General features: G+C 35.0%; 1 protein-coding gene across 1 annotated transcript in view; it reads right to left on the reverse strand.

The window, feature by feature from the left end:
* LOC120523821 (mitochondrial intermediate peptidase-like) overlaps positions 1–23,999 on the reverse strand; it is a 178,980-nt gene that overhangs the window by 28,405 nt on the left and 126,576 nt on the right. Inside the window, exons 17-18 of the mRNA XM_039745453.1 lie at positions 21,478–21,599; positions 18,724–18,797 (exon numbers count right to left, since the gene is read on the reverse strand). Of these exons, the coding sequence (XP_039601387.1) occupies positions 18,724–18,797; positions 21,478–21,599 (196 nt within the window). The remainder of the gene's footprint in view (positions 1–18,723; positions 18,798–21,477; positions 21,600–23,999) is intronic.

Below are 23,999 nucleotides of genomic sequence, written 5' to 3' on the forward strand. Positions count from 1 at the left end.
TTTTAAATGCCTGTATGGCATTTTTTACATTATCGTTAGAGTCTATTGGTTATACTTGGTATAATTTTCCACTGGCATCCCCAAATACATGCTGATTAGGTTAACTGATGTTTGTAAATTGGTCCTATGTGAGTGTGGGTGTGGACCTTGCCGTAGACTGGAATGCTATTCAGAGTTGTCTCTTATTTTGCAACCATTGTTAACCATTATAGTATCTGTCGCTTTTGAAAATCTGAAATGGATTAACAGGGTTGGAAAATTTATGCTGGGATGGACAGTAAAATTTCTCAGAATTGAACTGTGTTAAGAACTGCACGAAACAATGTTTTTTGACTTACTTTTTCACTTTGTTGCTGTGTGTTTGTAATACCTGGCATTCTGTGTAAAAACTGACTGTGTAACAAATGACTGTTAAGTGTCTTTAAAGGATGAGTTTGAATTGGATGTTTAAAAGAAATAAACAACTTTCTGACAGTAAACTTTGATACTCTATCTGTGGTGTCAAAGGTATGAAATTAGTTTTATGAGCAGGCCTGAATATTGGACATAAAGACAGTAAGAATGTATGTGCTTTAGGAAGGGGGACAGATTTTAGAAGCATGCAAACCCCTTCCCCCTCTAGGAAGAAAGCCTATTTGAGGTGAGGGTTTAGAATTATTTGAATGCATAAGATAGGGATACTAAGATGGCTTCCTAAAGTCGGAAAAATGAGAAGAGACCTCATAGAACACAGATAAGAGGGAGATGAGCTATTTATGGCACTAATTATCTGATGATAATATTTAAAGATTAAATTGTATTACAGTTTTTCTGAATTGCTAACACAGTAAATCCCATTGTAAAAACTAAACTGTCAACTACCAAAACTCTTTCATCAAATCAATCCCATCTGAATCTCCCATTTACCAAAACTCTAAACACATTCTCAAACACAAAAGACATTTAGCAGTGTGGTGCACTTGTATCCAGAATGGTGCACATAGGCTACAGAAGTTAAACACAACTAACACACTGTTTTTATCATTTTCACACTACCACTCAAAATTGAAAACACGTGTCCAATCAGTGAACCCAATTAGTAAAAGGTATATAAGCCTAGTGAAATGCAAATGGCATGAGTGGATCTAACAATGGAGCAATACAATAGAAGAGGAAGAAAAGTCTGTGTCAGAGGTGGTGGGCAAGGACTAAGACCAAGAAGAAGATCTGCAATTTCAAATGACATTCCTATGAGGGATGCAGGGCAACATGTGCAACCAAACCTAAGCAGGATCCTCCAGGGTACTGTGTTTGAAAACATTTACTGAAAACAGAGATATATATATATATATATATATATATATATATATATATATATATATATATATATATATAGTATACTTATAACTAAATGGTATTTTTTTAGAATTGAAAGACGGCCACATGAGGGTGGAAGAAAACGCATGTGCTCACAACACCAGGAGACACTTATTGTGGATATGGTCCGTCAAAATAATGCAATTCAACTGCGTGAAATACAGCAGTGGATTATAGAAGACAACATACATTTTGAGGGAATAAACAGTGTGAGTCTGTCAACAATTGACTGTGTCCTGCAATGCAACAAGATAAGGATGAAACAAGTTTATCAGGTACCATTTGAGCGAAACTGTGAGAGAGTGAAAGAGCAACGATGTCAATATGTGCAAGTAAACTTTTACAGTAAACTCAGTACTAGAATGTATACTGTATTGTCTGGGATGCAGTACATGTATACATCATACTGTGTCATTTACAGAACTAAATGTAGTTTGTTGTCACTGTGTACAAAGAATCTTTGAGCTGAATACATCTTCGTGGATGAAGCTGGATTCAATCTAGCAAAAAGGAGAAGAAGTGGTTGCAACGGCATAGGTCAACGTGCCATTATTGAACTGCCTGGCCAACGTGGTGGAAATGTAACTATCTGTGCTACCATCAGCAGCTATGGGGTTCTCCACAGTCATGTTACTGTTGGGCCATCCAACACCGAACTTCTGGTAACATTCTTGGATGGTCTACGGGATGCTTTGCTTGAGCAGAGAGATCACGAGCAGGCAGAGCATCCCATGTATGTTATCATTTGGGACAATGTGAGCTTTAACCGTAGTCCAAGAATACGCGATTGGTTTCACAATGAGCAGCATTTTATGAATGTGTTTCTTCCACCAAACTCTCCCTTTTTAAACCCTATTGAGGAGTTTTTCTCTGCATGGAGCTGTAAAGTATGCGACCGAAAACCCTTACACACAGGAAAATCTACTTCAAGCAATGAATGGAGCATGTGGTGAGATAGAAATGGAATCTTGCCAGGGCTGGATTCAGCATGCTAAAGGATTCTAAAGGCTAAAGGACCATAGCATGTGATGTTGGTGAAGTCCTGTGGCATGACCCAGCACAGAGCCGTAATGCTGAGGCAGAATAAATTATCTGAATATGCTGTAAAAATAAAGTAATTTTTTTTATATACAGTGGTGTGAAAAACTATTTGCCCCCTTCCTGATTTCTTATTCTTTTGCACGTTTGTCACACAAAATGTTTCTGATCATTAAACACATTTAACCATTAGTCAAATATAACACAAGTAAACACAAAATGCAGTTTTTAAATGATGGTTTTTATTATTTAGGGAGAAAAAAAAATCCAAACCTACATGGCCCTGTGTGAAAAAGTAATTGCCCCCTGAACCTAATAACTGGTTGGGCCACCTTTAGCAGCAATAACTGCAATCAAGCGTTTGCGATAACTTGCAATGAGTCTTTTACAGCACTCTGGAGGAATTTTGGCCCACTCATCTTTGCAGAATTGTTGTAATTCAGCTTTATTTGAGGGTTTTCTAGCATGAACCGCCTTTTTAAGGTCATGCCATAGCATCTCAATTGGATTCAGGTCAGGACTTTGACTAGGCCACTCCAAAGTCTTCATTTTGTTTTTCTTCAGCCATTCAGAGGTGGATTTGATGGTGTGTTTTGGGTCATTGTCCTGTTGCAGCACCCAAGATCGCTTCAGCTTCAGTTGACGAACAGATGGCCGGACATTCTCCTTCAGGATTTTTTGGTAGACAGTAGAATTCATGGTTCCATCTATCACAGCAAGCCTTCCAGGTCCTAAAGCAGCAAAACAACCCCAGACCATCACACTACCACCACCATATTTTACTGTTGGTATAATGTTCTTTTCTGAAATGCTGTGTTCCTTTTACGCCAGATGTAACGGGACATTTGCCTTCCAAAAAGTTCAACTTTTGTCTCATCAGTCCACAAGGTATTTTCCCAAAAGTCTTGGCAATCATTGAGATGTTTCCTAGCAAAATTGAGACGAGCCCTAATGTTCTTTTTGCTTAACAGTGGTTTGCGTCTTGGAAATCTGCCATGCAGGCCGTTTTTGCCCAGTCTCTTTCTTATGGTGGAGTCGTGAACACTGACCTTAATTGAGGCAAGTGAGGCCTGCAGTTCTTTAGACGTTGTCCCGTTGTCTCTGCGCTCTTGGGGTAATTTTGGTCGGCTGGCCACTCCTGGGAAGGTTCACCACTGTTCCATGTTTTTGCCATTTGTGGATAATGGCTCTCACTGTGGTTCGCTGGAGTCCCAAAGCTTTAGAAATGGCTTTATAACCTTTACCAGACTGATAGATCTTAATTACTTCTGTTCTCATTTGTTCCTGAATTTCTTTGGATCTTGGCATGATGTCTAGCTTTTGAGGTGCTTTTGGTCTACTTCTCTGTGTCAGGCAGCTCCTATTTAAGTGATTTCTTGATTGAAACAGGTGTGGCAGTAATCAGGCCTGGGGGTGGCTACGGAAATTGAACTCAGGTGTGATACACCACAGTTAGGTTATTTTTTAACAAGGGGCAATTACTTTTCACACAGGGCCATGTAGGTTTGGATTTTTTTTCTCCTAAATAATAAAAACCATCATTTAAAAACTGCATTTTGTGTTTAATTGTGTTATATCTGACTAATGGTTAAATGTGTTTGATGATCAGAAACATTTTGTGTGACAAACATGCAAAAGAATAAGAAATCAGGAAGGGGGCAAATAGTTTTTCACACCACTGTATATATATAACTTTTTTGCTGCAGTTCTTTTTTTGTTAAAATGTGAGTACAAGAATAAATGAATGAATAAATAAATATTTTTTTTCCTGCTATCCCACAGTGTTTTGTATTTATTTATGTAGTGTGTAATCGTTGCTAGGTTGTGTTTGCACATTGGCTGGTTTTGTGTGGTTTTTGACAGTAGTGCTTGATTTTGAGTAAAGTTAAAATAGTTTTGGGTTAAATGTTTGGTTTGATAGTCATACCTGGGTGAAGTGTGAAGGTAGTACAAGCCCTGGGTGCAAGTGCTTTGCAACTGTGAACTGCATGTCCCTAAAGGTTGGTACGTGTAAGAACAGAAAAATGGGAGTAGTTTCAGACGTGTAACATATAATAGTCTACAGGAAAAGAACGAGTGCTTTTGAAACGAGGTTAATATTGTAAGAAGAGGTGTCAAAAAAGCCTTTTGAAATGATTATATATTTGCTGCTGTTAGAGAGCAAGCAGGGGCAATTTGATTTTATAGTGCGATAAAACATTGAATAATTGAATAATTTTTTGCATCCTGGCCCAAAGTTAACAATATGTTTACATTTTTACTAGGATCTTAACTTTGGCTGCATTGTGGTAATTATGACAAAAACAATTATATTGTTTGGAAAGTAAATAGCAAATACCTATTGAGCTTTAAGATTTACATGATCTGAAAGGAAATCATACAGATTCATGGATTTTTATACAATTTTTTATTGTTTTCATGGCTGTTTATATCATGGTTGTTTTCAGTTTGTAGCAGGAACATCACTGTACCATAAAACTCAGCAAGTGAAGAAATTTGAAATGAAACACAGAAAAAGACATGTAGCTTTTTTTCAAAATGCACTCTTTTTAATTATTCAGGACCATGATTGACATGTACAGTATAACAGAAGTTTTGCTGTATATGCTCAAGTACATAAATAAGGATGCAATGTGCAATGTAAGTATTGGCTGTTTACAGAATCAAAATTATTTAGCCTTAAGAAGTAAACTAAATATTTTCTCAGTTTTCTTCAATGGATTAAAAAAAATAAAGAATATATTTCTGCAAATAGGTTTGTTCTTTCTAAAGTACAGTATTAGTGAGCATAGACATACTGTAACATAAATGATGTCAACATACTCGCATTACCTGAGGTAAAAGTAGAGATTATTTTACAACATACAAACAAGGTTCATTTTTACTACAAACGTTTTATTATTCACCTGAGACAGTTATTTGCCACAGTATCAATATTAGATTAATCCTTCACAGGTAGCATATTACAAGGAAATATAAAAAGAAATATGACCTGATCCTGGAAAGTTTGATCCTGCACCTACTACTGAGAGACGACTAAGCCCCTTGGAACTCACGAAAGTTTAAAAGGAAAAAAAAGTCTTTGCATTTTGATTTAGAATGACATTTTGACAGGGAATGTTTCCAAGAGTTATATTTTGCCTCAATACATAACCTAAGCTACCATTAAAACAGTATTCAATGATATTTTCTTCATAAGAATATTAAGCCTTGAGTGTATATTTTGCTTAAGGGAATTTAGAATTTACTTCCATATAAACGGTTTTCTGTAAAAGAGGCAAATTGCATCTATGGGAAGGATATTGATCAAATATGTTTATGGGTTTTTACCTCAGAAAAAAAACTGAAACCTAATTTATTTGAAATTATTTTCAAAACTTTAATTTCAAAATGTTTTTGATGGGTTAACAATGCCAAGATGATTTTTTAATGAATTTGTTTTAAAAGATACCTACTGAATGTGCTATAGGGGAACAGTTTGTTTAAAACTACAAAAAGTATTATATCACTTTTACAGTACATTATGTTAACAAAAGTATGCACCCATTACTACAGCTACATATAAGACAGGCTTTTTAAAAACACTACAATAAAGCACACATGATTTGCCATGTTATTTACTTGTTACATAGGCACACAAACTATAACAAAAACATAGATGAATTGTGAGGTGTGAACCTCTAAAACAAACACAACTTGACAAGAAACAACAATCATGTTTTGATCACATTTTCCATAGTTACACAGGTATGTTGCATGAAGTGACAAACTGTGTTGCACCCTACTGAATCAACAGGGACTTTTAAAAATCATCCAAAAGTAAACTTTCCTATCAAGTTTTAATATTTACCTAACAAATAGTTGAAGATTTACCCTCATCAAATTCATTGCAAAGCAAGTAACAGTTAGCCTATCATAGAGGCCTATTAGTCAGTTAAATTGCTAAAAGGAGGTTTTTAAACCTAGGAAACCAAGAAGAAGTCTATGGAAACAGAAATCACAATATTTCTGTTCACTTGAATGAATTAACTTTTTTGGGGATTAGACTAATAAGTAGTATTCGAAATAGATAAAATAGATAGTAAACAAGGAGTTAAAAAAGGCTATAAAGTTTTTTTCCATGTTGAAAAGAAAAGAAGGCTATCCACAACCTTGCCCCTCCATATCTGTCTGACCTCCTCCATGTTGCCATTCCCTCCCGTATCCTTAGATCCTCTTCCTCCATCCACTTGACTGTCCCCTTCGTCCATCTTACCACTATGGGGAGCAGAGCATTTAGTTGGTCTGCTCCCCAGCTCTGGAACTCACTACCATCAGAGCTTAGAAATATTGAATCATTTGCACTTTTCAAATCTAAACTTAAAACTCATTTATTTAAGACTGCTTTTTCTCTTTGATTACAATTGCTCTGTCTGTCTTTCCACCACAATTCTACCATTTTTATATATCATTCTTTCTATTAGCTCTGCAGAACTTAAAGTGTCTGTCTATTAAAAGTGTACGGACTCACACAGGTTCCTTTTTTACAGCTCCTGACAAACTAAAAACTCTCTCTTTTACACTTGTTTATACTCTGCTGCCTCTGCAGTGATGAGATTGACTTCTGCAATGAAGTAGTTAAAATAAGGAGTTTCTTCATGATAGATGATACCCTTCTCATACTGTGGACTGGACCCTCAATCAAGTCAGGCATAGACCTTGTAACATCCCCTATGAAAGTAACCCCAATAATGAAACCTGAATCCCACTGGTCCTCCCATTCCACCCTAACACTCTATCTCTAACCACAGGTCATCAAATAAAATTTCTCAGTTTTGCAGACTGATCCTTCCATAGTAGTCTTTTATCCTAACCTTCCCTTGATCTCTTCTGTTGCCCACCTATGCAAATTTCTCATATGCAGCTCACTTTACAGAGGACAACCAGTCTTTACCAGGCACTTTGAGCTGTGACAGGAGCCACTGTGTCACTTGCAAATATGTCACCAACAATATGCTTGTATCTGGTCTCTCTGGTAAATTTACTACTAAACAATGGGCCTCTTGCTAGTCTAATTTACTGCATTGTATGTAGGAAGCATCCAGCAACCTACACAGGTGAAACATGGAGACGGCTAGCAGACCATTTCAGTGAGAATGTTTATGCTGTTAAGGTCAAAGACCTTACAAAGCATATTGTAGAACACTTCACATTCCTTGATCACCACCACACTGATCTCTCTGCATGTGTTCTTTCACTGGGCTTCAAAGACACTTTTCAATGAAAAACACAAAAAGCTAAGCTTATTCTCAGCCTGGGATTACTTAATTCTCCAGGTCTTAATGACTAACAGTTTAACATCTTCCTTCATCTTCTCATTTTTCTCCTTTCATCTGCTGTAGCTTTGTTCCCTCCTACCCTTCCTATATATGTTACCTGCTCTTTCCTTTACAGTTGCATACCGGATGAAGGTTACTGTATATTGCCAAAATGTTGCAACTTTAACCTTCTTTCTTTTTCATCTTGGAAATAACCTTTATTCTTTTGTCCTTTGCAGTTGCACATTGACACAGCCCTACACTAACTTAAACTAAGAGTATATATCTGTTTACAAATTTAATTGTTGAAACAACGATTTAAAATATATTAACAATTTTCCTTGAACTAATTAAACAAGCCCTGTATTACTATAATACTGTAAAGAATGTCTTGTCATGAAGATCCATAAATTTCACAACCTGAATAATTTAGCTTTATGATGGAATGGCTTATTTCACTTATAATTGAATTCAAATGTGGCCAGATTTAGTAACTGTCATCCTCTTCTTAGTGGGGAGTGCACAAAATCCAGGACTGTTTTAGCATTTTAACCCTGCCCCCAGTCTCTCAAAATTGTCAAGACAATCTGAGCTATTGTCTTTAAACTTTATTAAGACTTTCTGCATATTTTCACTACATGAACATTTGTAAGCTTTGAAATGCAAAGGAGACCACCTATTTGGTTTCTGAAAGCAACATCAGCACTATAACCTGCCATTAGTAGTTAATTAAGCTTCTGCATTTGTGTCTGGTTGCCTCGCTTGACTAATCTATGTTCTCATTTTTATTCATACTTTGCCTGGTTTCATGTTTACTTTGGATCTTTGTATTAAACCAACTGACAAATTTAATTAAATACTTCAATAACAACAGGAAGCTACAGCTACAACTGTAATTCTTTATATACAGTAGCGCTGCATAACATACCACTAAATCGCATGAACACTGCCTGTGCAGTATAAACATTTAAATTAGAATGTATTTCTAATGGATGCACGACACTGATCAGCACCAGACTGGACATGTTTGCCAGATAACAACTGCTAGCATATCTTCTGATATGTATGATATAACAAAATGTATAAGAAGTAAGGTTTAGAATGAATGTGCCTGCACGTAAAGGGTATTTTGTAACATGGACAAGTACAGCACTAAATAACAAGATGCAAAGTAGACCAGGCTAAACTTGTTCTTGTCCCATTCATAATCCAACCTAAGCATGTACTTTATAAATAACATCACTCACACATGACAGAAAAACAAAGAAGTTATAAACTGAATGTGCGATAATAACACAGAAACATTAGGCAAATGTATACTTCTTCTAATTTGAGTTACTGGATTGAGACTTGTGCAAGAGATGTGCTGCAATGTTTTAGGCACGTGCTTTAATCCATTTTATTCTTCAACTTCTTTTTCAAGAATGCTGTTGATACTGACTTTACATACAATAAATAAGAAAAACACATTAATACTATTATTAAGTTGAAGATACCTGGACTTAGAAGAGACAGTTAGAAATACAAAATGTAAATCTTTCATTTTAATTGTTCAAATGTTTTACTTTACATTTCCAAGACTTCTAAGTTTTTCTTTAAACTGAGTTGGCAAATTAAAACGCACAGATTTGTTAAGGTGAAATTTCTAACCAACGTAACTATGAAAAGAAAACAACACGTCAAAAAAAAATTAATTAAAGTATGATGGGTAATGGTTATAATTTGAGAATTTTTTTTGGAAACATTTAATTTATGCATTTTAACAGAATTAAATAAATTTTAATATATTTAGTCACAGATGACAAACAAAATCTTAGTATAAAAACAAAAAATATTTTTAACTTTTTAGCGCATTTTTGAATAAAATTGTGTCACTTAAAAACCTTTTTTCTTTACATATATTTTTTAGCCACACTAATGCCACGCAGTCCTTGGCACATTACAAAAATCTTAACTTGGGTGGGAAGGTGATTTGACAGAAATGACATTAGCAACAAAGTGGAATTGAACCTATGATCTTAAAGTGAAATGTAACATTCATTCATGTTCATTTCTCATTTCAGAAAGGCCTAACTATGGTGAAACCTTACATGTGCGAAGTAAATGTGTGTTGGCCTATTGGAGAATCAAACTTCAATCTTTCTTAGAAAAGCCCAAAACTTCATCCACTGAGCCAAATTCACCAAATTACTGAAAAGTGTGTTTTGCCAAATGTGTATATAAACGATAAAAAATTGGTAAAAGTAAAAAAAAAAAAAAAAAAAAACAGTTTGTGTACATTGGTCTCAGACCTTTAACCATTTGATTGTACATCCAACATGCTAACCAACATGCTGCCTAACTGTCATATTGAATTAATTTGACAAAAATGTAAGTCTCAATTAACTGCGGTGGGCTGGCGCCCTGCCCGGGGTTTGTTTCCTGCCATGCGCCCTGTGTTGGCTGGGATTGGCTCCAGTAGACCCCCATGACCCTGTAGTTAGGATATAGCAGGTTGGATAATGGATGGGTGGAAGTCTCAATTAATCAAAATGAATTTTTTTTAATTAATCTGTCTACATTGGTCTTGAACCTTCAACTGTTTGATCGAAAGTATAACATGCTAACCACTTGACTAACACCTCTAATTTTTCATACATACTGTATATGTGTTGTGCTAAAAGCACTATATATATGTGTATTCACTAAAAGTATAATATGAGAAATTTGGAAATTTAAATTTACAGCAATTAATGTACAGATCCCGGGTCATAACTGAAATACTGTATTGTCACCAGAGATCAATATGCATGCAAAGTTTGAAGGAAATCGGTTTGGTAAAAGTGGGTAAAACATTGATTGTAAAATTTGACCCAGATAAACAGAGAGGGCATGTTGAAAAGTTTGTAATAATAATAAAAAGTATAAAAAAGTTGGCTGTGAGTTGAAATACATAACACTGTTTATACTTCACGCTACACTCATACACTCTCCTACTACATGTGCACATAAGAATAGCTGAACTAATTAATCAACCTCTAACAGTAGGCAGTGGGAATGTAAAATTACCAATGATTACATTGCAAACAGTTGGAAAATGTGCAAAGGATACAAACACAATAATGAATGTTTTATTTTTGTGTCAAATATCAGAGCATAGTATTCTTCCATTTCAACAGAGTTGCTGTTTAAAGATTACAGAAAAAGTTACAAACAAAGAAAAATGAATCAGGAAATCCACTGAAAGGTGGTCTAATACTTTCTGTGTAAATCTGCTCCATTCTATCTTTATCAGAGCCAACGCAAATAACTCAAGTTTGCTAATCTTTTAGAAAGTTTATAAATAGCATTATATAGTAGGAAGTAAATTGCTCTTAATAACATGAGCTCTAAATATAATGGATCATTACCATTACTAGTACACTTGATATCTACTAAGGACTTAAATACTGAACTAATTGTTGACATTTATTTAAGGTCTTCTTGTTGCATATCAGCAACAATGTCTTTAAATCTAGAGTGCAACCATCAAGTTATTCTCCATAATCATAAACTGACTTCTCTAATAAGGTAAGCCTCTTTACATATTTAAACCCTACTGTATTACCGAGACTGATATCTTATGTGTTATGGTAATTTTAGTCAACAATATAAATCTGTCAGTTTTCTGTGTAAAGCTGTCATTTACTACCTTCACTGTTGATGAAAGGTAAAGGATTTAATCGATTTCTTAACCTAGGAAATGCTACTGGATGACTAAGCTACAGTATATATTAGTTGCATTACCACTTTGGAAAAAGTTCTACACAAGTAATCTGCCCTTGGGAAATTATTCTTCTTTTTAAAGTGAAGTGTCATGTAATATGCCAAAATTTCACTCAATGGAAATGATTACATGGTACAATACATTTTTCATCAAGCAACATCAAACAGCATATTAGCTACTATTTCACTGGCAAGTAAAATGTGCCCTGTACTATGTTCTTTATTCTCAAAGACACACATCAAGACTTTAACCTAGAAAACCATTCTCATGCCTAAATAACAATCTGAAATTATAATGATGCCTCTTTACTTTACATAATAATAACCAAAATATATATATATTTACTAAACTTTCCTGTTTTAATTTAGTGTTTTTAACTGAGCTACATTCTTTTCATGAAAATGTGCTATAGAAATAAAAATGAGTAACACTGTGCAGAGCATTTCGATTTTTTGTTTTTTCTTGTGGTTGAGACATCTGATGCGTTTCCAATTGAGCACTCACTTTCCGATTTATTAAGGCCTTACTAACATTTTACTCCACTTTATAAATAAGTACATGGCAAAGAAAATTCTTTAAGCAGTGTCTTCACTGATAAGTAATAGTAAAAATAAAGACAATATAGATGTGACACAACTGTACATTTGTGTAATTTGTTTCTGAAAAGAAAAAAAAAATTCCCAGCAAATGGGCCAATTGACCTGTTGCATGGATTTTAGATTCCCTATAAATTACTTGATATTCAATATTAATAAATACAGCTGAAATATTCTGACCACGTTTTAAAAAGGCAATATTTTTGTATTAGACAATATTAAAACAATATTTTTTACCAAGCCATTTACTAGAGTGCCAGATCTGTTTCTTTCTGGAGGCAAGCAGTTAATTACCATACTGCTGATTACCTGTAGGCATCTACAATTCATACATTTTTGAAGTTGTGCAACCCTATTATTATGAAAATGCCTGGCATTAAATTTCATTTGCAATGATAAACAACTAAAATGAATCACTGCTATTCTACTAAAGACTCCAAACTGATTGTGGCAGTGACCCCTTTGAGGTATTAATAAACAAATCCAAGTATATTGTAACCTAAACAAATACATATGAAGTAATAAATGAAGCAACCTTACAAAGTCTGCTTTAACATGTTTCAATGTTTATCTACGTTAAAAATAGATATACATTTTTGGAATGCATCTGTAAGATTGAGAATTAGTAGTTATTAGTGTGTAATGTAATGCATTATCAAACTGATGACTTGTATAAAACAGCAAATGCTGAAAATAAAAAAATACTCTGTTTTTATATTTGTGATCACAATTATATTTAATTTAAAGAAAATATCACAAACCCATAGAATTCATAAACTCTGAACACTAATTATGTATCATATTTTAAGGTTTACATCTGCAAAGCAAGACAGACCATAAAGATGTCTTCTTTTAAACAAAGCAATGCTATTTTAATATAGAAGAATAATGAACAGAAAATACAGTTGTGCCCATAAGTTTACATACCCTGGCAGAATTTGTAAGTTGAATACCATACTTTAAAAAGATGACTCTTGCAAAACACATTTAATTTACGATTAACGGAATCCAAATTAAACTGTACAGCAGGGGTGTCCAACTGGTCCTGGTGGGCCGCAGGTTTTCATTCTAACCCTTTTCCTAAATAGCAAGCAGTTTTCACTGCTAATTAACTCCTTCTCCCTTTATTTTAATAGCCCTGTTTTTAAGGATTCAGTCCTCTGAATTGATTTGTTTCTTCATTACATGGAGACAAAAAGAAATGAGATGTTGAAATGAGCCAACAGATGACCAGCTAAAGCAGAATGTCAAACTTTAGCCAATTTCACTTCAACCAAAGCCCATTCTTGCTGTTAATTAAAGCCATTAATGAATATCATGACTTGTTGCTGCTCTCATTCTGCCATAGCAGACTCTTGATTTTCTGCTTTTTTAAGACCAACATCAAGATGTTTTGGTGACCTGAGCAGACCAAAATGACCAAGACCATTCACCTTTCTTTATTTTCAGGTTAGCTGGTCATGTGGCACCTTGAATTGTATTTCATTATTGTTTGGCTGCTTATTACAGAAAGAGAAACAACTAAGGAGTCTGAGTCACGTCAATTAAAACTAAGGCAAAACAAGTTAATCTGTAGCAAAAACGGCTTACTAATTACGAAGATGATTAAAATGAAAACGTGCAGCCACTGCGGCCCATCAGGAACGGAGGTGGACACCCCTGCTGTAAGGTATCATAGTATAGCACACCCATTAAAGGAAAATAATGAGATGTTCCCTGTTCAAATGTTTGCATGCCCTTAGTTCTTAATACTGTGTATTGTCCCCTTTAGCATGAGGGATAGCATGCAAACTTTTATGGTAGTTGTGGATGAGGCTCCTGATTTTCTCTGTTGGTAGAGCAGCCCATTCTTCTTGGCAAAAAGCCTCCAGGTCCTGTAAATTCTTGGTTTGTTTTGCGTGAATTGCATGATTGATATCTCCCAAAAGTGGCACAATGACAATGAGTTCAGGAGACTGTGATGGTCACTCCAGCACTTTCACTTTTTTGTGCTGTAGCCACTGAAGGATCGACTTGGCCTTGTGTTTTGGATCATTATCATGTTGGAAGATCCAAGTGTGTCCCATGCACAGTTTCCGGGCTGATGAAGGCAAGTTGTCCTCCAATATGTTCAGGTAACATGCTGCATTTATCTTACCATCAATTTTCAGAAAGTTACCTGTGCCGCTGTAGCTTACACACCCCCAGAACATCAGAGATCCACCTCCGTGTTTCACAGTTGGGAAGGTGTAGTTTTGTCATGGGTCTTGTTGAATCCTCTCAAAATATAGTGTTTACGGTTGTGACCATAACGTTCAATTTTGTTCTCATCACTTCAAAGGACTTTGTTCCAGAAGCTTTGAGGTTTGAATGGATGCTGTTTTACATATTGTAAGTGGGCTGTTTTGTGGCGCTGGCACAATAAAGAATTTTAACTTGAAACTTTACCGTGCAGGCCATTTTTGTTCAAGTTCTTTCTTATTGTGCATCTTGAAACAGCAACACAAGTTGTTTGCAGAGAAACCTGTATTTCAGCTAAAGTGGGTTGTGTTTTTTTAGCATCTCGACAAATGATCCTGGCAGTTGTGGCTGAATTCTTTGTTGGTCTACCTTACTGTGGTTTGGTAACGACAAAGCCTCTTAACTTTCCACTTTTTTATCAGAGTTTGAACACTACTGACAGGCACTTTCTGATCTTTGAATGTCTTTTTATATCCTTTTCCTGATTTATAAAATTCAACATCCTTTTCACGCAGGTCATTTGACAGTTCTTTTGCTTTCCCCATGATTTGGTATCAAGCAAAGTCAGTGCAGCTCTGTATGAATTTAAAAAGACTATTTATAAACAGAGAGACACAGCTACAAATGTGGACACTATTCCTTAATATGAACCTGTGTGTCAACTTGTGTATATGCTATCAGCCCCAACATTCAAGAGTATGTAAATGTTTGATTAGGCCCATTTTAGGGATTTCAGTTATCATTATTAAAAAGGGCAAACACAATTATGTGATATTAAATTGCATTGCCTGAGCACACTCCCTAATTAAAAGGAAACATTTTTGCATTATTATTTTCCAAACAATGGCCAATATTTCACAAATTCTTCCAGGGTATGTAAACTTATGGGCACAACTGTATGACTGCAAAATCCACTGAATCCAATTTTGTGTAATAGGGGGCCACAAGCAAACCTAATCAATGCAGGAACTTTGAATGAGGCACCAGTCCATTACTGGACCCATTCATGCATGTACCCACAAAGGTAATTATCATTAAAGGCATGTCTTTCATATATGAAAGAAAAACAGAGTTCTAGGAGAAAAACCCTTGAAGACAGATTGCATTAACTAACTCTGAAGACAGAGTAACTGGACATGAATTGGTCCCAAGGTGCTGGATTTGTGACACACAAGTACTAACTGCTGTGCTACCATGCCACATCAAAGTATTACAATTAACCTTTCCAAACTACACATTAATAATGTCTCTGTAGTGTGATACCATAAACTAGGATTACCCATATAGTGATATTTCTTCTGCAACTGTACATCAGGTGAAAAGCAGGGGACATCTTTGGATGCAATGTGTATTGCAAGGCAAACTCACATTCAAGTTATGCAGGGCAAATTTACAATCGCCAGTCAATCTAACACACATCTTCAATATATGCAAATAAAACTGAATCACTCACAAAATGTTCAGTTTTTAAGCTGTGAAGCAGCAGAGAAAACTACTGGTACTGTGCTGCCAAGTTCCAAACAAAGACAAATGGAATTTCATACATATTATTTTTTAATTTGAGGACTCAAATTATAAAATCTGTACCATACTGGGACCCACGAAGAGGAGTATTATCATACTTGACAGCAGAGCCAATTATAGACAAGTTATAGTAGCCATATAATTAAAAAAAATGTGTTTTTGTTTCCTTTCAAGTATATTTCTCACATATAATCTGGAAACAAACATATATTTAAAGCAATACTCTATCTATCCACTTTCCAAACCTGCTTATTCAGAACAGGGTTGTGGGACATCTAAAACCTATTTCAGCCAGGACTGTGTGCAAGGCAGGAACAGCACCAAGTCAGTGCACCAACCCATCACAGGGCAAACACACTTACAAACCTGCACACACACACAAACAAAAATGAACTTGATGGGTAAATTTACCATTGGTGATTCACATTTCTTACTTGTCTTTGGACTGTGAGAGACAACTGGAACACCCAGAAAAAACCCGGGAGAACATGCAAACTCCATGGAGTTAGCATCCTGGGCTTGAACCTAAACCGATTATTATTCAAAACAGGAAGATTCCTAAGTATACCACTAGTAGTGGAACTACTTTAGGTAAGCTTTAGTAAAGCTGAAAGAAAGAAATTGTTAGGGTGCAGTGCAATTAAGTGATGGTTTTTGAAAGGTTAGTATGAATGGTCACTTTACTGATGACGCCAGCTAGAGAATTAAATAGTTTAATAATTAATTAATTGACGTGGCTTATTGAATTTGGCTTAAACTTGTTTTTTTAATTAAAATGTTTTTCAAATGAACTTCACCATTAACGATACATTTTTCTAAATGAGTTTGCCACCTCAGTTTCCATTTAATAATTTAATTTAACAAAAAAAAAAAAAAATAGCTGAATTATTTCTAAAAAAAATATGTGCACAATTTATCTTTTATACAGGATAAACCTTGATAAAGAATTTGGCGAACAGTCCAGTTTAAAAAGTTTTAAGTTGAATGTCTACTACTTGTCACGCCCTCTTGATATTTTCTGGAGTTCTTACAGATTTCACTGGTCTAGCAAACACTAAAGTAGATGGACATTTATGGAACCACTTTAAAACTGTTCTCTGAGAAGAAATTCTTCCTTGCAGAGGAACGTTAATCTTAATGCAAAATCTCCTTTGCACATCTGTTATAGATTTGGATTCAAAGTATACCGCAACAGTGAACACACAAAGAGGCATCGTCCAGCTGTTAATGGTCACTGAAACAGCATACTGACACATCACTATATATTCTTCCTCTCAGTTTACTCGCCTTTAATAGCACTCTGAAAATTGTCACATCCTTGTCCTGCACCTGTTAGTTTTATTTAAACATTGAATCCAGCACCGAGTTATCTTCAAGTCACATGTCATTTCCTGCTCCCTTGTCCTTTCTTACACATGTCTTTGTTGTCATTCATCACAGTTTGATATTTAATAGGTTTTGAGAGGTAGGCAATACTTGTATCTTTGTCCAATAGAATTCTGCAAAGCTTCCTGTGATATATGAACAGCATTGTTTAATACTGCCGCAATACACAGTATGCTAAAAGTGGGTGACATATCACTCAACACACAATTCATGCTTAGGTGAACCCGGATAATTTTACTAAACAATCATATTAGGCTCCATCACAGACATGTAACCTACAGTTTAAGAAATGCTGTTCTAGAATCACAAATGTTTCTTTGTGACATGGTGACTGGTGTATTATGGTGTATCCTGGATGATCAGATTGCTAAGGGAATGAAAACCTGGGATTTTTGGTTTTACTGTCTTTTAATGTCTGGTCTTTGTTAAATTGATCCACACCATTCCTATTTTAATTAGTATTTAGGTGATTTAAGAACTTAATTTCTTAAATCTTATCTATGAACAGCCATAGGTTTTTCAGCTGAGCTTTGCATACCTATTTAGACTTTAGCATTTAGACACACATTTGGTTTACTGCTGATCTTAATATTATACAGTTACAGTAATGTGTTATTTGTATTGACAATACTTATAAACATTTTATTGAAATTATTATGTAATTTACAGAAACAACTACCTGCTGACACTTCCATATTAATGGATTACAGAAGCAGACAGACTAAAGAACCCATATGGTGCGGATGGTGTTTTGGGGGTTGTGCAGCTTCAGGCTTTTTCTTACAACAACTTGTAAAGTCTACATAATTTTAATCCATATTTTAAAATGACAAATATTGAGCAAATAACCAGATAAATCCATTGTCTCTGTGCTAATTCAAGTTGTCAAATGATTGGCCAGTCCTCACAACTAATGCATTCTATGAAACGTTACTTTGATAAATGGACCCAGTTACCACAACTTTTAAATCATGCTAAAGGTAAAGTTAAATCCTACATAAATTTTCTATTAGAAAATGAGTGCTATTTTTAATACATTAAATGTTGTTGCAGCTACTTTTTTGGAATTTTGTTTCAGAATGTTTAAGAAAAAACAGGGGAAGTTGGAGATATTTTCAGAGATATAGATAGATGCACCCCAAACAAAAACTATGTAGGACAGGGAAAATTACAAGAAACCAAATTACTAAGTATCTAAACCCTGAAATCATTTGTCAACCATTGTGAGGAGGTTCTCAACAGTTAAACTGAGGATGAAAATACATTATTTCAGGATTGTATACTCTTGTAACACCTGCTATTATAAAACAGTAACATCTATTATTTGTATGTTTACCAAATCCCACAGGCCTCTTTGACCAAGTCTGATCATCACTTTTCAAAAAAAAAAAAAAATCATATAAATATATAAATTAAAAAGAGTTCAACTGATCATTTGGTTATGTTTACAAGAAACGTTCATCAATACATACTCCTTTAGCATCCCACAAACCACTTAAAAACATACTAAGACCTTGTCATTAAGCACAGACAATTTCACAAAAGAGTGCTATTGTTTTACCTTTAACCATGAGAATGGGTTCTTTAGCACCACCATGTGCCAACATCTCACTGCGGTATCGCTCTCCCATTTCCCTGAGGGCATGAAAAAGATAATATTACAGGCACCTGCATTCCTAACCTGTTCAACTTTTCTATAGCCCTTTATTGAAGTCTAGATTGTCTTTTAAACCCTTGACAGTAAGGTAAGATTTAATATGCACAGTCTGATGTGGGAGGTGACAGAGAAGTCTAGCCAAGATTTAAACTACATTTCAGAAGGTGTCTAGTAACATTTAAAACATGACATTTGGCCCTGAAATGAATGAATACTTACAAAGACCACCACAGATTAGACTAGTTTCTGAAAATCACCAATAAAACAATAATATCATGGTTTTTCTTATTCAAACATGAAATGAGCACATACTGTCCAGTTACCTCAGAATACACTTGTTGTAAATGCAAGGGATATGAATGCCGCAAAGTATCTTGATAATAATGTGTTTGGTACATGCACTAGAATGCTCTGATGAAAGGAACTTATCCACACAGACATGTATTTTAATGTAAACCGACTTTTATCATCAAACACAACTGTATTATTACTATTACTGTTGTATTATAATTCAATTAAAATCTCACAGTGGATGAAACTTCAAGCTTATTTAATTACCTAACTCCAAACGTCTAGCAATATGATCTTTAGATAGATTTGAATTAGGTTAGGGGGAAAAAAATGAAACAAAAAAATGTTACCATTTGCATTCAATAAGCAAAACAACTTAAAGACTAATGATCATGTGGCCTTTAGCATTTAACTTTATTATCTTACAAAGCAAAATGTATATTACTTACGGTGTCAGTTTTAAATATTCATATTGCTTCTCTTTTGGCTATTTTTGCTTTCGACCTTTGCGTATTTCTTATCTAATATGCGAAGATAAGTGTCTGAATATAGAATTAAAAGATGAGTTGAACACAGAAAGCTTATTTAAAAACAATGAGTTAGGAAATCAGTAAAGTTTATAATTTAATTCACAACTTAAAAGAGGATTGATGAATTGGTCATCCTTTTAACACACTCATTGTATATAAAAAACAAAGCTTCAGCATCTATGATGCTGAATTGGGCAAAGACTGATATAAAAATGGATGGATGTATGTATAAGTACATTATAATAAAAACAGAGAGAAAATCTAGAAATGCAAATGAAAAAGATAAACGTTTAATTTAAAAAGTGCTATACAGGGAACATATTCTTAAAGAAAATTTAAAAATCCTCTATCTTTGACAATTTTCATGTATAGCATTTCATTACCCTGTCACCTCATAGTTAACTTTGATTCTTTTTAAAAAAAACTCATTATTGAGACGAGAGTGCAGTTTAAATTTTAGAATTCTCTGTTGATGCATATAAAGAACAATACAAAGCACAGTGAGCACAATAACCTTTAATTTAACATTGTAGCACAACTTAACTAAATGCACAGTTATCCTTTAGTACTGCCCTGCTACTGTCAGTGTCACATTCACAGATGATTAAGCAAATGATAATCCAGAACAGTTAGGATATAGCAGGTTGGAAAATGGATGGATGGATAATCCAGAACAAATAGAAGATAAATCCTTTGAGGATAGTGCTGTATTTTTGACATCATCTCCTACATCATCCAGTTCTTTTAAGAATGTTGCTTATAATTTCTATAACTTTCCAAGCGTTTTGCCATGCCGTAACTCATTTTTGGGCTTGGTTGCTGAGCTTCACACTCAGCTTTGTCTTCTAACAATTACACATACTGTATTAAGGAGAATGTTAACTTTCACTTAAGGTCTGATTCTAAAAAAGTAATTTCAGGTTATTCTGTGGATTTGTTGTCGGTATACAAAGATTTTAGTTTTGCTTCTTGACCTACACTTTTGAAGACATTTAAGTATGTTGCCTTTGTAACTTTCCAAGTTGAATCCAAACAATCTAACACTACAGACAGTGGAAATCGTGCATCATGTGTAGAAATAAGTCTTAACATAATCTTGGCAGAGGTCTCAAAATGGTGCACACACAATCGGAAAGGCACACACTTAAAAGTTATAAAACAGGATTCACGTTTACCAGCAAAATCCCAGGGCAGTGTGTGGAACTGAAGCACCAGCCCACGTTTCACAATCAGGTCTTCGGCAATGCCATACTTGATAAAGGAATATTTGTTTAAATCAGATCGTATTGGTAATATTGAATTAGTTTTTTTTTTTGTTATTGCAACTCAGGTTACCATAGGCATCTGCAGCACATAACCTCTTCAAAGTGACTTTGGAAATTCTCATATTTTTGGGTTATACTTTTTACTGAAAAGGCCTCCTTCAAGCCACAGGACAATCACATGCATTAAGTACAGCTATTGTTCAAACAGCGGCCTTGCACAGTGTCATGGCAGAACTAGGACGAAAATGTCAAAGGCACCTTTGGTCCTAATAATTGATTACAGTTTAAATGTACAGTATATCTCTTGTATTTGTATATACAGCAACTACATGAAAAACAGCACATACAGAAGGAACAGTGAAAATGTTTATGCATTATTAACACAAAGAATTACAAAAATAGGATTATTGTGTGTTTTATTCTATCTACATAAACGATAATCAGTTTTGCAAATAGGTTACATACACTGGACAATGGAGTTTTTCAAGTGATATTTGTACTGATTTCAGTGGTGAGTAACTATTATTTAAACTGTGTGTCTCATATTTTTTGTAAATTGTATGCTCTCTTACCTGTCAAATGGATTCTTGGAGAAGCACTGTTTCCACAACATAGATGCTACTGCTCTTGACATGAGATAGGAATAGTACTTTGCTCCATAACCGATGAGATGGCTAAATCTTAACTGCCAGGCCTAGTAAAACACAAACGTTACAGTAAAAGAACAGTCTGAAAAGCTTTGTTCCAACCTTGAAACACTGAAGAAAATCAAGTTCATTAACATTAGTAGTGATATGAAATGTGAAATGCTAATTATTTTTGTTTGTTCAAAAATGTATATATATCACATTGGAACACCTAGATACCAATAATAAATGGAAAAAGTAATTCCATTACAGGAACAATATGCAGAATTGGGGCTATATAATAAGGAATTAAACAAAAAATGCTAATCAAACAGCAGTATACTTACCAAATTAAGTCAAAGATCATATTTAACATGTACACTAGTATGTCAAATTTACATATTCCTAAACAAAAAGAGAGTGGTTTGATTTGATTAAGATTATTCAAGCACTGATCTTTACATTCTGATTCCTATATTGAAAATGCAAATGCAATTAGCAGTAATTACATTAAATTTACAATAATATCATCAAAAATTTTGTAGACTAATTCTCAGTCCTTAGATTTTTTTCTTCCATTTCTTTCCAAATAATAACTAATATTTCATTAGATGTTGAACTGCTGGCTCCTTTGACACTTGTACCTAATTTGTAATTGAAAGCTTGGTTAAGAAAAGAAGAAGCATTCAGTTTAAGACTAAAAGATACAAATAAGGGATGGGAATCTTAGCAATCCAGTTAAGCTTAAAAGTAATACTGCAAAAATGTATTCTCATGAACAAATGTTCTTGGAACAAAAACCTGTATCCACTACAGCAAACATACTGTAATGCATAAATATATATGCAATAAAGAAGAAATGTAGCTTTTATTTATTAATGTTAGGGTGGTGCAGTGTTTCAACATTGGTACTTCAAGAAGGTGGAGTTTGCATAATCTCCCTGTGTCTGTATGGGTTTTTCTTCAGGTACTTTTCTTTCTTTTTCCGTTAGTTTTGTTAATTACTAGCAAAATACCCGCGCTTCGCAGCGGCGAAGTACTGCCTTAAAATTTTTATTAAGAAGAAAATTAAACCTTTTTAAACTGAAGGAAAATATACCAATAATTATTTGTTATGGATCTCTTTGTATACCACATTGTGAGTTCGGCCCTCCGGTTGTAATATGACCAAGCTGTGCGCTGAGCTTACTTTTGAGCATGCAATGTACAGTTGGCCATGTGAAAAGTAATCTTGTTTCAAATCTCACAGATTGGATTGGTGCTGTCAAAATCGGTTTGAGTTTCATGGTTTGTTTCAATTACGACAGTATTTGTAGGACTTGTGTTGAAGAGACATTCGTCATCTGTGAAGTGTTGTAAGTATACAACCGGTTTCATGGATAACTTCACATCCAGCTTTTGAGAGTTTAAACATTCATAAACATCAAAGTGTCCACTACTGAAATCACCTGTCACCTGTGAATCTAAGATGTTTAAGAGACATTGGCGGTTGTCAAAAGGTGTAAAATATTTGGCCATTTCGGTACTCTTGAAAGCGACAACCGAACAATTCAGTGACAGCCATCAACTCACATGCAGATGCATAGATGAAGGGCTTAAGCATTTCACTCTTATAGTGCTCCTGTGTAGTATAATTATCTCCTGTACCGTCATCAGTCCACACCTTGAACCTGTCCCAGTCATTCAATACATAAGACACAATGTTCCTCCGGATATCAAGAGTGAGCCTGATATGGCCGTGCAATATGTAACAAAGAGAATGGAAAAGGTAGGTGCCATCTCCAGGCATGGAAACAACTCAGTAAGTGAAAGTTCTTTGATCGATGGTGATCACCTCGATAGACATGTTAATGGGGGTACGGTTGGAATGATAAAGTCTAAAATACCTACACAATAACTATAATCGTAATAAATGAACAATAAAACAGCGGAGAAGCCGTGGATTAAGTTAAAAGGCTGTAGTTATCAGCAGGGAGACGTGAATCCCCTGGCGTAGCAAGGAAGGGAATGTAGAAACTGGAGCAACGGATGGCCTTATATAGGCAGGCAGCCAACAACGTGGGAGGCGTTGGGATGGGGGACCTAACACCACCTCACACGGTGACCGAGCTGCAGGCTATGGACGTATATATGTAGGATTCAGTTAGCATTTGGAACCCGCATACCAAATTTCTTGAAGATGGGCCCATAAGTAACAAAGACTGTTGAAAAGTTCAATATGGCGGCCGACAGTGGCATTATACCACCAAAATAAGTACGTACATTGGTTTCGGTTAGCGCAGGGAAGCCTCCTACCAAATTTCGTGAAGATGGGGCCATAAGTAAGAAAGTTCAACATGGCAGACGTTGTCGATCGTTATGACCGTTACGCGTAGAATTTCTGAATGAAACCTGCTTAACTTTTGTAAGTAAGCTGTAAGGAATGAGCCTGCCAAATTTCAGCCTTCTACCTACACGGGAAGTTGGAC

This window comes from Polypterus senegalus, chromosome 2 (assembly GCF_016835505.1).
Source record: "Polypterus senegalus isolate Bchr_013 chromosome 2, ASM1683550v1, whole genome shotgun sequence".
Classification (NCBI taxonomy): Eukaryota; Metazoa; Chordata; class Cladistia; order Polypteriformes; family Polypteridae; genus Polypterus; species Polypterus senegalus.